The sequence below is a fragment of the Arabidopsis lyrata genome, assembly GCF_000004255.2.
Source record: "Arabidopsis lyrata subsp. lyrata unplaced genomic scaffold ARALYscaffold_1, whole genome shotgun sequence".
Classification (NCBI taxonomy): Eukaryota; Viridiplantae; Streptophyta; class Magnoliopsida; order Brassicales; family Brassicaceae; genus Arabidopsis; species Arabidopsis lyrata.
The window spans coordinates 14,536,866-14,554,028 of record NW_003302555.1 but is presented as its reverse complement, the minus strand read 5'-3'; the positions used below and the strand labels follow the sequence as shown (position 1 = coordinate 14,554,028).

The 17,163-nt window shown below is 32.9% G+C and overlaps 2 protein-coding genes and 1 long non-coding RNA gene across 3 annotated transcripts; 1 reads left to right on the top strand and 2 right to left on the bottom strand.

Annotated features, from left to right (window-relative positions):
- Positions 1–72: 72 nt before the first annotated feature.
- On the bottom strand, positions 73–2,886 carry LOC9327028 (secretory carrier-associated membrane protein 4). Its single transcript, XM_021015119.1, has 12 exons — positions 2,650–2,886; positions 2,188–2,280; positions 2,047–2,109; positions 1,920–1,953; positions 1,676–1,798; positions 1,515–1,577; positions 1,310–1,403; positions 1,138–1,183; positions 986–1,053; positions 599–647; positions 452–517; positions 73–347 (listed from the first exon to the last, which is right to left on the bottom strand). The coding sequence occupies exons 1-12, from the start codon at positions 2,710–2,712 to the stop codon at positions 315–317; spliced, it is 795 nt and encodes a 264-aa protein (XP_020870778.1). The 5' UTR covers positions 2,713–2,886; the 3' UTR covers positions 73–314.
- Positions 2,887–6,769: 3,883 nt separating this feature from the next.
- On the bottom strand, positions 6,770–7,558 carry LOC9327027. The gene is made up of 2 exons (XM_021013676.1): positions 7,277–7,558; positions 6,770–7,157 (listed from the first exon to the last, which is right to left on the bottom strand). Exons 1-2 carry the CDS (start codon positions 7,556–7,558, stop codon positions 6,996–6,998), a joined length of 444 nt encoding a protein of 147 aa, XP_020869335.1. The 3' UTR covers positions 6,770–6,995.
- A 6,938-nt stretch (positions 7,559–14,496) lies between these two features.
- LOC9327026 lies at positions 14,497–16,876 on the top strand. Its single transcript, XR_002329011.1, has 7 exons — positions 14,497–14,855; positions 15,036–15,094; positions 15,251–15,354; positions 15,477–15,577; positions 16,003–16,157; positions 16,277–16,449; positions 16,574–16,876. It is a non-coding gene; the product is annotated as an uncharacterized LOC9327026 (long non-coding RNA).
- The last annotated feature ends 287 nt before the right edge of the window (positions 16,877–17,163 follow it).

The following is a 17,163-nucleotide window of genomic DNA, read 5'->3' as shown; positions in this document are numbered from 1 at the left end:
AATAATCTACTCTGGTATACGCAAACGTAATGATAATCATAATGACCAGGTTCTAAGATTCAGACCGAAGTGAGTAGTAATAAATTCATGGCTATGATTTTTTGTCTTAATAGACTACTACGTCGAAAAACTCCCAAACGTTCAGAGACGATATTGGTATATTACAGACCAGAGGAGAACAGAGTAAAAAAACCTATAGAAATGGCCGAACAAAACGCATCAATGGTAAAATGGTAATTACATTCATACGAGATACACTTCAAACCTTTTCTTGTAAGGGAAAAATTACCATCATCTTCCTCTCTATCTCCTTTTCACTTGTTTCCCCTAAAGTAGAGGTAAATTTTCTGCAGAGCCAAAATGGGAAACCCGATCAGTTCAGATGTTTACCGGTTCATTCAGTGTCGACAGTTTTTGAAGAAGCCATGAAGAGTATGAATCAAAGGCTTACCTGAAGAACCCATAGACTCAGAAGTGACTCCAAGCAGAAGAGACCGAATCCGATAAAGTAGAAGATCTGCAATCATTCATTAGCCTCACACATTGAAATATATTATAGGCGTTGTGATGAAATATAAAATGGATGTATGGCTCGTACCCCGGCTAATAAACTGTCTGAGATGACATCAATTGCTGCAAGCACACCCCTGTTGATCACAAAGACAGTGGGAACAATGTTAATCTCAAGGTAACAAAACATAGAGAGACACGGAATCTTCTAAAGTATTACAATATAGAGCATTAATTTGACGATTGTAAGGTTTTTCTGACCGCAAAATTTTTACAGAGGTGAAAAACACAGCAAGATTCTCACTTTTACTGGTAGTCATAATTCCCATTCTTAAGTAACAACTCCATATTAATAAACCTATCAGAACAACTTAGAACTTTCTAATTAAAGCCCTCACTAGACTAACCAACTACATATGAAGTAACAGAAAACTCGAACGTAATAGTAGGCTAAGGCTATTATTGGAAAGCTTACGTTAATGATTTTCCATGGAAAAAGATCGGAGGGGCAATGGCGGCAACAATGCAAAAGCCAATGTGAATCTGTGAAGAGCTAAGGTCAATCATATGGAACATGGGAAGTATATCTGCTTATAGGTAAAATATAAATTGTTTTTACAAACTCACCAGGTAGGTGAAGAAAAACCAACCAAACTTCAAAGCGCTGTCAGTCCTACAAGGTCGTAAAAAGTATTTCAATTATATGACCTGGCTTTTTAAACATTATCAATGCACGGTAGAAATGGACTCATATTTGTATTAAAACGAATGGAAGGGAACTAGTTAAAAGGAGTATTACCTCATGGCTCGGTAGAGTGGCCTGTACCACAGTACGTAAGAAAGTGGACATCCGATCAACGCATATATCGTGGCCAGGAAGAAGATTTTAACACCTATCATTAATATTTGAAAATCAGTACTAGTTCAATCAAATCCAAGCCAAATTTCATAAAAATAGTTACACTCAAAAAATAAAGTATTATAATAATATAGTGTAGGCTCACCTCCGCCTTTAATCCAGCAGACCATCGTTGCAATGACATTGAATACCAGACACAGAACTATACCTGAAATTTTAAAACTCGAAGAGTCAAATACAATCCCATCAATTCATCACATTAGATACATGTAATAAAAAAAGACAGACAAACTAAATTAGACTTACCTAACCAGCTAGCGAAAGCCAGATACTGCAGCTTTTGTGCATGAACTGGTATCTCTTTAGCAATGTCATGGTGTATGATGGGGAAAAACGGTGGCCAGTTTTTATCATCTATCTGCACACCAGCTGCAACACAATTTAACGACTACGGTTAGTTATCATCCACCACGACATTTACAGAGATTTAGGCGAGTCAAAACTGTCAAAACTAATGAATAATATAGTCATCAAGTTGTCATTTGCTTACATTTAGCGATAGCATCCTCTCTTCGCTTGATATCCTGAGAGAACATTATACAAAAGAACATCAATCAATAGAAATTTAAGAAGCACAATGAAGATATGTTTGACAAAGTCATATAAATGATACAAACCATTTCTTTCTTCCTCAGCTCAGCTTCCCAGTCAGCAAGCTTCCTCTGTTTCTGTGAAGAGTCCTGCATCAATCAAACAAACATGTAAGGTAAATCCAAGTGAAAAAGGTTCATAAGTTTAGTAGATATTAATGTGATTACATTCATATTATCCAATGGAATATCAACAGTAGCATCAAGGCTTTGGCCAAATTCAACTGGTCTAGATGCAGCAGGAACTCTTCCACCACCTTTCTGCAAAATTAATCAATGATTACAAAAAGAATCAATAACCTATCAAATGTCAAGCACCAATAACACAAAGCATCAAGCATATATAGACAAATTTCAACCTAGTTTCCAGATCCACATATATAGTTCAGTATCACGAAGAAACATCGAGAGATCCATAATCTCAACACTGTTAAAGATCATTTCGAAATAGAAAAGAGCCTTTCGTAGTCAAACAAAGTCTACAGTCCTCAGTTTTCTGCTATATTCCATTTCGACCAAAACTAAATAAAAACGTTCAAATAAGAGAGAGATCTGGATTCCTCTACCGTCGCGAACGCAGAAAATCCAAAAAATCGACAAAAATAGAGAAGAAAGAGAAAAAGTATTTACCGAAAAAGGATTGACGATTTCTTCTTCCTCATCGAAAGGATTGGGATCGTGGTGGCGATTCATCGTTGGTTAGAGATCCTAGATTCACGATACTGATAGATTTGTCTCCGATAAGATCGCCGAGATCCGGCGAGAGGTTGAAGAAAGAGAGAAGAAAAAAGAGAGAGCACCGACTCTACTGTGAAAGCAAACTGATGTGGTTGGACTCTTTTTAGTTTTTCTTCTTTTTCTCTCCCATACGAAACGCGGAATTTGGAACTATTGGTATTGACGAAACTACCCCTAAGAAGTATATGGGCCGTTATTTGCTCTGGACTTCAACGTAGGCCCAATGGTTAGTGTTGTCTTTTATAACCAAAACTGGATGACTTTCTGCGTTGATATGATTTCATGATTTGGGTAACTTTTGGAACAGAATGTTTTTTTTTTTTGGTAGGCAGAATGTTTTATGATGTTTAATATAGTTTGATTATACAATAATAAGGAGATAGCTTATATTCCTTAAAATAATATGATGTTATCTTATTATATAAAGTATAGTTTTCAAAGTTAGTAATTCATAGGATCGTGACACGTGTCAAATATATCGATCTTAGATTTTGACACGTGTAAAACAAAAATTTTCTTTTTAAAATAAAAAAGATAATTGTAAGTAATTATAAATTTAAATAATTAAAAATTTAAAATATAATTATAAGGATAATTGTAAATAATTAATATTTCTATAAATAATTTAAAAAATGTCAAAAGATAATAATAAGGAAAATATATGATTTTGTAGTTAAGAATATATATTTCAATTAAACAAAAAAAAAATCAGGCAAATTTTATTATTAGGGGTGTCAAAATGGATAAACCGATTCAAACCGATCCATAATCCAATGAGTTTAGGCTTAAATGGTTTGTGTTGATCCAACTCATTTGTTAAATGAATTGAGTCAATCTATTAATCCAATTATTTGATGGTTTAATGGTTAAATGAGTTAATCCATGAAAATAAAATAATTAATTAATTAATAAATATTATCATCATATAATATTACAAATAATAATTAATGACATAAATGAGTTATGATATCATGTTTTTGGCGGGAAAATCATGGAATCACGTTTTCGTGAGAAAATCCGGAATCACGCTTTTGGCAGGGGAAAATACGGAATCACGTTTTTGGCGAGAAAATGTGGATCGCTTTTTAGCGGAAAAATGCGGAATCGCGTTTTTGGCGGGAAAATTACGGAATTATGTTTTTGATGGGAAAATGTGAAATTGCGTTTTTGGTGGGAAAATTCCGGAATTATGTATGGTAGGAAAATGAAAAATTGTTTTTTTGGCGGAAAATGTCGAATTGCGTTTTTGGCGGAAAAATTACGGAATTATGTTTTTGGCGGGAAAATGTGGAATTATGTTTTTGGCGGGAAAAACATGATTACGTTTTTGACGGAAAAATGTGGAATCACTTTTTGACGGGAAAATCACGGAATCACATTTTGGCGGAAAAATGCGAAATCACGGTTTGGCGAAAAAAATACGAAATCACGTTTTTGGCGAGAAAATGTGGAATCACTTTTTGGCGGGAAAATCATGGAATCACATTTTTGGCGGGAAAATGCGGAATCACGGTTTTGGCGGGAAAAATTTACGGAATTGCGTTTTTGGCGAGAAAATGTTGAATCACGTCTTGGCGGGAAAATTTATTTCATGGATTTAATAGTTAAATCACGTTTACTTTGGTTTATTAAAATCGGTTTTGACATTTGATTTGATTATATTTGGTTTAGACATTTGATTTTGAATGTTTAATCTTTATTGGTTGGTTATGAGTAATCCACTAATTCATTCTAACATAAACCATTTCAGTCCAATTCATTAAACTCACTAATCCATTAATCCATTAGTATCCAAATTTCTCATTCATTATATACATGGATTAGATTGGTTTGGATTGATCCATTAACTTTTATCCATTTTGACACCCCTAGTTATTATATAACTAATATGATCTATTTTTTTCTCAAAGTTAGTAATTAATAGTATCATGAACAGTTATCAGTCAAAAATTTTATCATATGTCATGATTTAATTTAAAATTTGATATTATTTATCTCAATTTCTTTTCCAATTAGAAATATATGATGATTTAATTAAACTAATCCTAATATTATTTATTTGAGTTTATTTTTTCAATTAGAAATATGAATGATCAATTTTTCTTCCTTTTTGTAATATGTTTTTTACTTAACTGTGTTTTTTGTTTGTCCTCAATTATGATTGTAGTATTGTTAGATTGTTTATTTCAATTTCTCTTTTCATATTTAAATTATCAAAGATTCATATATCATCGTGTTTATAATTTTTTATTTTTAGTTTAACTGTTGTATCTTTAAATTATTTATTTTGGTTTCTATGTTCAGTTTAAATTATATGTTGGTGCAGGAATTAGCACCTCCGAAAATACCGGCTTAGACCGGACGAATTGCGAATTAAATTGGGAATCCGATTTAAACCGGAAAATCCCGGTTAAGCCTGTTAATGGGCTGGAAGCGGAGATCGCCAGGCGAGTTCGACTCAAGTACGGAAGATCGCCTGCAAAAAACTTCCTCATTCAAGATAAAAGGAGATTTTCCTAGAAGAATAAGGAGAATCCCGAAAAGAAATGAAAGATTGAAGATTCAGCTTTATCAATTTAGAAGATTAACTTATCTCTAAACCGCCTTAATTATGTATAAATAGGGGGGTTTGTCCTCTATTCAAAGGATCCACAACTTTGCACAAAAAACCCTAATTGTTTTTGAGCTAAACCATATCGTTGTCTCTAAGCAATAAAATTCACCCCTTCTTATCGAGTCTTTGATCTTTAATAGCAAGAGAGTTAATTGAATTTGTTTTCCCCCTTTAAACAAATTCATTGTGTGATTTTCGGAATCAACATTATATAAGATTTATAATATATCATAGTTCTAATGATTTTAGATAGCGACATATGTCATTATTTAAATTACAAATTTACATTATTTATATCAATTTTATTTTCTAATTAGAAATATGTGATGATTTTAAGTAAATTTTTATATTGTTTATTTGAAATTCTTGAATATGTAAGAACCATATATGCTTCTTCTTTGTTTTTGATATTTTCAATTTAATTATACTATTTCAAAATTGTTTATTTAAATTTCTATGTTCATATTTGAATTATATAAGATTCATATAGCATCGTGCTTATAATTTTTTGAATTTATCAATTTTTATTGATTGATCATAAAGTCATTGCAATCGAATATATAGGAATCGAACCCGCAACGTTAGTTTGGAAGGCTAAGGGATTTAGTCGATTTATCATCTTTATATTTTTAACGTGTCTAATTAAAAACCACTTTGGTTTCATTCGCCAACTTTATGATGAATATTTTTAATTTTAGTTCTCCGTATAAATATACGATAAGTTATTGCTATGTGATAAATCTTTTATTCGAAATAATTTTGAATTAGGAATTTTAGTGGTTAAAGAAACAATGCAGCAGTGAAAAAAATAAATATTTTCTTTACTTTTGAAAGAAAATTTCTATTTACAACGTTGTTAATTAATTTTTTGTTAGATTTGATTTTAATTTTAAAAAATTTAAATCCGTCCATCGGACGTGTGCTTATCTAGTTGAATATAGAATTCACTTTAAAATAGTTCCAAATTATGTAAAGTTTTATGTTATTCAATCAACGATTTGTGAAAATCATATCAAACATTTGTTTAAGAAAATTCTACTGAAAGTTTTTCTTTTTAAAACGTTATATACATTTTTAGTTTTAAAAAGGAACAAAACGATCACATATGTTAGTCTGCGTTGAACCGACGCGAGATAAGTTTGCCTCAAAGAAAATGATCTTGATTTCGTTGAAAGTGTAGTCGTACGCCACGGCGGAGAGGATGAAAACAAGTCATATAAGAAGACGAAAGCAAAGGCCATGACAACGACCTTTTTATACCTAATTGTTTTTAAATGTTTTATAACTAAATATTTTTTGTTAAAATATGTTTTATACCTAAATTGATAATCATTTTTTCATCTTTTTTTTTTTTTTTTTTTTAACATCAAATCGTAACTTTATTAATGTGAACCAAAGATTACATTGTTAAAACATAAGGATATAAACACAATCAAATAGATTTGTAACGAAAAAGCAAAAAAGTTCAAGCGCCGCAATCCGAATGATATGCTTAGTTGCTTTCGTCGTATCCGTCAATCTTGTGTGACTCTCTAGCTTGGGAAACATCTTCTTTTTATCGATGCACCATCTTTTACGCTTTCGAAAGTCAAAGTCTGCGATCCATCCGTTACATCGCAAGACCCTAGATTTGGGAACTCTCCTGAAGAAAGAGATATGAAGTTTTGTGATTGTAGCGTAAACCCATACTTGTTGTTGATCTGATCTTCTGATTCGCATCATAATCGCATCTCCATCCTCCGTTGTGGGTTGATTCCATGGCGGTTTTCGTGGTGGTCGTTGTCTCATTAACAAATCCAAAGAGATTTGTATCAACCATCGAAAAGCCACGAAACAGTGGTCTTCGGAGACTACCATAAAACTAACAAAATATGTTAGTTTCGATAAAAACTCGGTAATACATACCGGATATGCCTCGGCGACTTCGCCGGAAAAGACCTTCACCACGGAGGACCGGATGAGACATGGTATATAGACTTGAGACTCCCACAAAACGGTTCCTTTTTCATCGACCAGAGGTATTACCGTCCCATGAGACGGGTTCGCTTCTGCCTTCGGATCTGATATCCACTTGACATGAAAGTGGTGAATGTTTGTCGCCGGTGTAAGCACGAACACGGATAACGTCACCATCCGAAGGAAAACCATAGATCGGAAGAGATACCGGTGGAAGAAAGTGTCGCCCATTTTTTCATCATGTCCTTTATTTTTTAGTTTTTTTTTTATTTTTCCTTACATACTTCTCGTTTCATTTTTTGCCAAATATTCACAACGATATGGAATATATATAAATGACTTCATAGTGATTAAAAGCTCTTTACTTGTAAAAGACTTTTGATATCTAAATTAATTTCCATATGTGGAAGAGTTTAAAGGCTTCTACATTAGGGTTCAAATCCTAGATAACATAATTTCTTTCAGATTATCGATGCAAAGTTTACCGGAAGTTTCAGAGTACTACAGGAAGAGCCGTGGTCTCGTGCGTTACGGAAAGAACATGTTTATCGTATGTCGTATATGCAGAACCGTCCGTTGTGGATCTGAACGTTATGGGGAACTGCATCGTAGAATCGTTGTTCGTGAAAATTGTTCATCGTAATCGTATATGTTGCAGGTAGTCTACATCATAATATAATTAAATCAAATATTTCTAATTCTGATGTCATAGATGACAAAAATAAATTATTTCCATAATAGAACTCGATGCAGTCTACATACTTTATACTGCAAACGACATTTAGTATCGTTCATCAACACGTGATATCATAGATGGCTCTGAAATTTATGAGGCTTAATCTAAAACTATATTTTGGGGCCTCTTCTAAGATAGTTTCTAATGGGAATTAAGACATATTTATATATTGATGGTTTTTTTATTAGACCATTGTTTTCCCTCTACCTGGTCTCTAGGACCGGCCTTGCGTTATAGTATTATAATTTTTGCATGAATATAATTTTCTTTTTAGTAAAACTTCCGAACTTCTCTTGAATCTATTTTTTTTCTAACTATCATTATCTTTTTAGATTTTTAAATCTTTAGATTTGATTGGTAAACTAAAGGAATCTTCCACTCAATATTCATGTATTACCTATTGGCTATAAAGACCTAAACGATATTTGTCAATTGTCAAACCAAACGAGATGTGTTTTACTTTTACTGATTCAAATTAATGAACGACAAGATTTTTTGGGCAAAGAGGGAAAAAAACAACAATTAGTGAAGAAACCTCAAAATGGAAAATTAATTAAGGTCTTTTGAAAGGAAATTTTTTTTCTTTTTTTTTGGTTTCAGGTAACCAAACAAAAACCGTCTTTCTTACAACTGCAAATGGAACTCAAAAAAGAAGAATCAAATTGAACATTGCTTTTAGTGAAAGTAGTATCTGTCGGTCATTGAACTCCATCAATCAATTTGAGGGTCCGGTAAACTTATGTGATATATATATTGTACATGTGGGCCTTTTGGTTCGTGTGAGAATGTGTGGTACTCCAATGCGGGTATGCTTGTAGCTGTAGCCTTGTAGGAGATCGAACCAGAATCAGGTGGCGAATATAGAAATTGAAAATAGGACTCTTGAATCGTGATGAAAAGTCTAATGATTATATATATATATAATAATAGGCTTTGTAGCTTTCACTATAAAATTCGAAATTATGACTTGTGGTTTTAGGAGCTTTCACTATGACTCACTATGACTCACGAAAGTTTAAAAGCATTGTATGGCGGGCACACATTGTCGTTGACTCGCTGATTAGGTGGGGTCGCTCCTCAGATGATAATTCGTACGACTTTAAATCTTAGGAAAATATATGTATGTTTATAAGTTATTTGAATAATATATTCTATATTTAATTTAACATATATGATCTCTTTTATACTAAACAAAATAAATTAAATCAATATATTCTTACGATTGTCTAGCTATATATGCCTGTAATTTTGCCTCAACATGGAAAGAAACAACAAAACTTTCGCTAGAAAATAAAATAAAAATGAAATGATTTTTAAAGTGAAAAGAATTAATAAAAATAAAACCATATTTTATGCGGACAAGAACAACACAAGTGGAGATCTGCCTTTTTGTCAATATTCATGTCATGATATTAAAGAGGAGAAACAAGAAAAGAAGAATGACTCAAAAATGGTCCAAAGGAATATCATAAAGTGGAGATCGTCCGTCTCTTTTACTCGTTAGATAGAATTTTATAGTCATCCAATTATATGCCGTAGTTTTTTTTTTGGAGGAGGAACTTTTTAACATTTTAAAAACTATTTCTTATTAACCGAATTCTTTGAATATATAATTAGTCAAATGTCTGCATGATTCAATACTTAAGTACTTTATGAAAACATAAACCAAAAACAAAACTGTGGAATATAATAAATTCCACAGTTTACTTTACGATAACATTAACCAAAAATAAAATAAATTCTAAGAATGTTTACGAAAGTACCCAGCTCAAAGCCAGTGGCGGACGCACGTTAATGATTATGGGTGCATTTGACACCATTAAAATTTTAAAAACGTTTTAATTACATTAATTTTTTTAATATATATCAGTTTAATTATGAAGCTTGAACCCAACCCAATTATTAGAACTCAACTCATTTGTAAGTTTGACAGCATGAAACAATTTTCCTAGATCCGCCACTGCTCAAAGCCGGTTGGAGTGGAAAGTAGGTCATATTAGAATATGCTTTCGGCATTTTTAAAGAATTTATAGAAAGCTTACGAAGATTTCCTCTAAAGGAAATTGATGTATTTTTTTTCTTTTTGGAGTTTTACCACTTTGGTGGTAGTTTAAGAAATAAACTAAAAATAGAAGTTTAGGAAATTTCCCTAACATTTTCATTTCGTCACTTTTGATTCCACAATCATGTTAATTCTATTTTGTCCCTACTAGAAACGAACATATCATTATTTGTATATTCTGTTTTGTTACTGATAGTAACCTTTTCAATTATATTACTCGACTCTTAAAATAATAGAGTATCCATCAGTTAAGGATTTATAAAAATAAAAATAAAAACATACGTAGATCAAAATGCTTTTGCAGTCTTAAAACTTGTGCATGTCAGTAAAAAGAAACTACTGACTAAAGATCATCTATTTCGTAGAAAAAATGCAAAATATAAGGAAAACAAAAATAATCTGCAATTGCTTATAAAAGTAACAGTATTTTTATTGTCTCTAAGGTAATCAACGAACTACCGTTTGAATCTTACATGTAACCGGAAAATCGAATGATAAAAAAGAGGGACAGATACCCTGAGAAATACTAATATATTGGTCTGGTCATTTAGAGAACAAAGGAACGCACGTGTATGTGTGTGATAGATTTTGTAGAGCATTTCTTTAATCGAATGACCAGTAGTTCCCACAAAAAAGAACCGAATCGACAGAGTATGTACTGTACGTCCAAACTCAAAAAGTCACAAACAACAGACAACGGTCTCCAATAGTATACAGAAATAATTTAATACATAAATCTTATTTTATTTCAGAGTTCTTAAACCAGACGCCCGACCATGCATGGGAAACAATAGTATGAAGTAAGAACTATATATACATATCAAGATCAAGCTACCAACCATTGGGAATTGAATATCTCACAGACGATCGACTTAATACTTTTTCACACCGGTGAATCTGCCGCGTCATCCTCCGGGAATACGAGCTCTGAAAAAGAGACATACATAACAGCGACGAACCAAACAAGCCACAGAGAAACAGCAACAAGAGCGAAGGTTGGCGAAATAAGATAGATAAGCGTGAGAGCTGCGAGAGCACCAAAGAGATGGCTTACGTGCCCAACGAAGTTACTGATATTAGGTTTGTTTCGAAGCTTTACTTCGCAGACACGAAGGATGGTGTAGATAAGAGTGATGACCAAGAAACAGAGGATTATGGCTCTACGGTCTGCTTCGTTGGTTGATGATTGTTTTGTGACCACCTGAAGCAATCCCATAGCTCCGCCGTTGGTAAAGATGATAAGCCTGTGTACGGTGGAAGAGTACGCACCGTGCTCCTCCTCCTCCTCCTTCTCCATGATCTCATTACCGGAACTCATGCGCTGTGTGATTTGATCAGAAGACAACATGGCTAATGGTTAAGGTTTCCTTCGCCTTGTGTATATCGTCGCAACACAGCTTCGCATATATATAAGGGATCCATGAGATATTGCGGTCCACGTAGAAATAACTAAAGTTAAATTGTCATGAATAACTATTGGAATCTTGTGAAAAACTACGCTTCATTAAAGTGTTTATTGTCTCTTATTTTTGTTACAGTACTACTTATGTATACGTATTTCCTAGTCCTTATTGGTTTGCTGGTCACATTTATAGAATCTTTAATGTGGTGTGGGGCAGCACTCCCATGTGTTAGAGGTTTTTTTTTGGATCAATAACGTATATAATTTGTATTTTCTGTACACCAAATTAATTATAATATTTTATACAAATTAATCGATGAAGAGTAATCACAAATAATAATTTTAAAGCAAAACTCGGTCATGGTTTTTTAGTATCTTAGGCATGCTAATAATGTATTAGGAGCGTTTCTCGTAACCTAACTATAACAACTGACTATATTCACTAACAATCTAACATCGTTGTCTTTTTTTGGTGAAAAATATATGTTGTACTTCTCGTTCGCAAACGGGGTTCACCACCTGTCCTATTCTAACCGGTGGATCCTAATATGTGCATGATAAAGAAATATTAATATATTAAACGATAAGATGATTGAATAATTCTTTCGTAATGCATGGATGATGGATTGGTGATCTAGATTGAGCTCAATTTAATTATCGTAAGGCACACAAATGTCTATATTTTTAATTACTCAAAGCATTATTATCTCGTGATGTTTTTATTTTTGGGTTGCCTTATTTATAATGAAGTTGAAATGACAAATAGCTTCCGAGCTGTGGAAATAAGGAGTGGAGGGGTTTGGGAAGTCCTTATTAAGTAGGGTCGGTGCTGTGGAAATAATAAGGAGTGGAGGGGTTTGGGAAGCTTCCAAGAAACCACAAATAGCTTCTTATTTTGTTTTTTTTTTCTTGTCTGATTTGAGCGTCGGAGAACCGTGAGAAAACACTCCAACATTCCTTCCATCGTGTTTGTTATGACGTGGGAAATCTTACTTTCAAGTGGACAATTTACACGACAAAAAATCCGAAACATATAGATTTGTAGATTTTGTTTGATTGTAGAATAATACTATCAATTGTATAGATATTTTCACCTTTAATAATTTTTTTTTTTAATTCTTAATACCAATGGTAAAATGTGTAAGTTTATCAAACTAAATTCTATAAATGTACTTTCTTTTTAATATATAAGGTGTAAAATGATTGTGACAAATAAAGATGTAAAATGACTAACCCTAACTAAAATCCCTTAATTCCGATGTAAAATTCAATTTCAGTTTCAATCTTTCCCTTCGAAATTTTTGAAATCCTATTTTATCTTGCAAAAAATAATAATTTTAAATAACAATTATCTTGATCGAAATCCTTTGAAATGTGGTGACTCTTCAGCAAGCAAGAACTTTCTGGTACTTTCTCTTCCAGCTCTTCAACTAAAAACCACGTCCTCCTTTTTCTTATTATATGAGCAACAAGTGCATCCTTGTTTTGGTGGGTACACTAGATAGGTCCTCCTGTTCGAATTAGTGGCCCAACTAAATAAACAAACAATTATAGTGAAAGAGCTCGCTTTTTAAATTTTATAGTTAAATTTGTTTAGATATAAAGTCATATCTTCTTTATTAGTTGAGGAAAAAAAAAAAACTTCTTTATTAGTTTAATGATGCTAAAAATGTATTTGTTTGATCAATACGTAATTTTTTTTTTGTCTCTTTTGCTAAAAATATATTACAAATTCAGAAATTCTAAGACCGGTGGAAAACCTTGGTTGAATACTCTTTGCTTGACCCCACTCTTTTCACACGTTCGGTGACTGGCTAGCTTCATTCTCGTCCCCTTAATTTAGATTTTTGAATATTTGAGTCATTGATGGTTAGAGAAGGTTAGTTTTTTTTTTTTTTTATCGTCTAGATTTATTATTAATTACAAATTATGAGAACTGTTACATAGACGATTCTACAACTGACAATTCCTTCCGATCTTTACTAGATTCACGACAGACTTCACTTCCTTATTCGTAATCTTGATGAATACCTTCAATGATCCACGACCTGGCGACACTTCCTTCTCTGCGTAGAATCCTGACGAACGGCTATAATTGTACATCGCTGGAGATCTCTTGCAAACTTGCCTCCATTAATCTGCAAATTTGTTAATAAATCGCAATACCTGGGACTCGAACCTTAGACTTTTTGGTGTAGAAGCATTAATCAACTCTTGGTCAACCAATGGGCCAAGGGGGCTTCCACAGATAAGGTTAGTTAAAGAAAATAGTTTTACACTAATTCAAAATAAATTTGGATTCAATGACTAAAGTTGTTTATTAATTTCATGTATAATTACGGATATGATATATTCTATATATGCACAGAGCGGGCATTAATTATTATTCTTTTTTTTTATTTTTTTTTGCGGGCATTAATTATTTATATCAATTTTATCGAACCAATGTCAACAAATAACATTTTGTATCATACATTCATAAAAAGCCCAAAATTAGTATGGTTTATGATTCAATACTATTTAATTGATGCAGCAAGTGAGTGGTTACGTTCGACCACTTTATGAACCTTTAAATATCACTTTGGAAAAGTATTATAATTAATATAATGATCAAAATGTCTTTGCCTGTATATATTAAACCGTGGTCACAAATGTGACATTAATATTTCATTTTACTTTTAACGTTTCCGATCATCTTCGACAAGCTACCTGGCTCCCACTACAAAAAATTTCCACATTGATAGCACATGATGATAGCTCATTTTCTTTGACTGCTATGAAAGATAAGTTTTTTATTTTAATTTTATATAATAGCACTGAAACAACGCTAAGATAGAAAATCACCAAATAAAAAACTAAAATCACTCGTTCCGCCAAAACTTAGCGAAATAATTCACTTAGCGCCATATGGCTCTGATCCAAAAAAATTAAAGCCAAAGTCCAAAAAAATAAAACCCTTCACTTTACCCTATAGAAAACATATCTCCAAAAAAAAAAACATCCCAAATCGAAGAAAGAGATTTGGGATTTCGTGTGAAGCTCGTCGCCGACCTCCACCGTGAAGCTCGTTGCCGGCCTCCACCGTAAAGCTCGTCGCCGGCCTCCACCCTAATTTCTATATATCTTCTCCATCCTCTTTCTCTCCTTTACCTCTTCGCTTTCTTCCTCGATTCTTCTTTTCTTCCTAGATTATTCCCTTCTCCTTAGCTCTCCTTTACCTCTTCACTCTCTTCCTACGATTATACAGCTCTGGATATATTGGATTTTGATTTCGTTGGCCTGAAACCCCAAACCAGTTTCGACGCTCGGTGCTTCACCATTCAATTAAGTCAGCCTCCTCCCTCTTTATTCTTTTCTTTTTCCTCCGCATGTACGATTTTGTTAGGGTTCAATTGATTTATGAGCACTTGAGTTAGATTTTGTTAGGGTTCAGTTGATCTATTTGGGTTAGATTGATTTCTTAGAAGCTTTTGGCCGAAGTTCTGATGATGCTTTTCATGCCCTCCAGGTGTTCGACGAATTGCCTCATTATTGGCTTGCTTGTTTCTTAACATTATTTGTCGTTCTGTAAGCTGATTCCTATTAGCTATACATATCTTATTTGATATTAGTATTACTAGAACTGTTTTGTGAATAAAAATCTAATTGTTGTGAATAAAAATTAGAGTTTTGAAATGTTTTGTGTTGATTTTTGTTTTGTGGTGTTGATGCTGAAACTTGCAGGTGCTTAAGATTCTACCTTTGAGGTCATTAACAGGTAGAACAGTAGAGAAGAGGTCTGGTTTTTCTTTGGAAGGTCCTTAAGATTTTAATTAGTTGGTCTCGAGGTACAATTATCAACTCATATATGATTATTGCTATCTCCACAATTGTCCACTTTTGTTTTAGCTTTTTGTGTGCATACCTAAATGTTTTAGCTTTTTGTTGTTTATTCTTGTTTTGTTCACAGGAAACATTATTGCAATCTCCACAATTGTCCACCGTTGAGAAAATCAGAGATTGAGTACTACGCAATGCTTGCTAAAGTTGGTGTTCACCATTACAATGGAAGTAAGTTCGTTTCTTCTTTAGCCCGTGTAGTTTTTAAGCTTCATTGTCCCCTTCTTTGTATTTAGGTTCCATTGGGTATAATAACTGAGAATGTATTATCCTAAGTAGATGAAAGTGTAATAATCTGCTTATATGGACCATTAAGCTGATTATGAAAGTAGGATTCTAAGTAGAGTAGACTGTTATGTTTAATTGACATAAAGTGTTGATCTTTCGCAAGATCAGGAACTGCTTGAATTGCTATTGTTGTCTCTATATGTGTTTCAAATTGATTGTTGTGTTGGTCTATGATTTTGGATTGCTAGAGTTTTATATATATATATATATATATATATATATATATATATAGACAAGAGATGCTGATATTCTTAGTTGATTATTAATTTCCCTAAGTTTTTTATCTTCTAATGTTTTTCTTGCATAAGATTTCTCTAAGTGCTCTTAAAGAGAGAGATAGAAAGTGGAGGTCGGGCAGCCAAAGAAAAAGACTAACGGAAGCACTCAGGACAAAGACAATGTAGAGGATACCAAGGTGAAAGAGGAGCGAATAGAAAGAATTAAGAGATGGATGATAGTGAAGGTAACTCATTTTCTTGGAATCTGTTTTCCAAATTTGCTTGGCTGGTTGGGAAGATCTGTATATCTTGTTGTTTTAACTGCATTGATTTTATTTATGTGGTTCTTCACTTCTGTTTTCAGAATTCTCAGAAGTTTCTGATCTAAGTAAGTGGTTTTCGAGTTATGTCTATGAGTCACCGATGTTGGATACAAGTGATGGTCTTGAGTTTCTTGGAGAAAGTAAAGGTACAAAGGAAATGGAATTAGTCTCTTCTCAGGCTAAAGATATGTCTCAATCGCAGGTTGATTTTCAGGTGAGTAAAGAGATTTGTTTACTAATAAAGTGACTCAATAATTTTTTGGTCAAGAAGCCTGAATTTTACTTGTTTTATTTCATGTTCTAACAAAAGATATAATGAATCTCGTCGTTGACGACAGTGACATAGATGAAGACTGCTGTATTTGGGGGAAATCTAAGAGAAAAGGTAGCAGTATTTTTCGAGAACCTAAGAGAAAGGAAGAGACTACAACAACCTGTGAAGCTGAGCTAACTTCCTTGAGGAATCGAGTCCAATATCTAGAAAACGAAGTAAGGATTTTGCATGATCTCATCAATAACTTCCTTGGCAAAAGTAGTATATAGAAGTTAGGATATTAGTTTAAGTATTGGATTGAGACTTGTGTTATGTATGAATTGATTTTTGGTTTATGAAATGATGTATATCTTTTGGATGTTTATTATTATTATTATTATATTTATATTGGATATTTTGAAATTAAACAGGTTCCACCAAATACAAATAGTTTAAAACAACCGCATAAAATTAGAGTTATGGCACTGAATATTATAGCATCATAAAAATTATAGATCATAGCTTATATATATCGCTATTATAAGTCGTTATATCAAAGCGTTTGCCTAATGCTATGGTAGAATGCTCTATAATAACATACGGAAAAAACGCTATCGTATGTAGGGGGTCTACCATAACAGGGGCATAAGACAGCGTTTATGAAAACGCTATTAA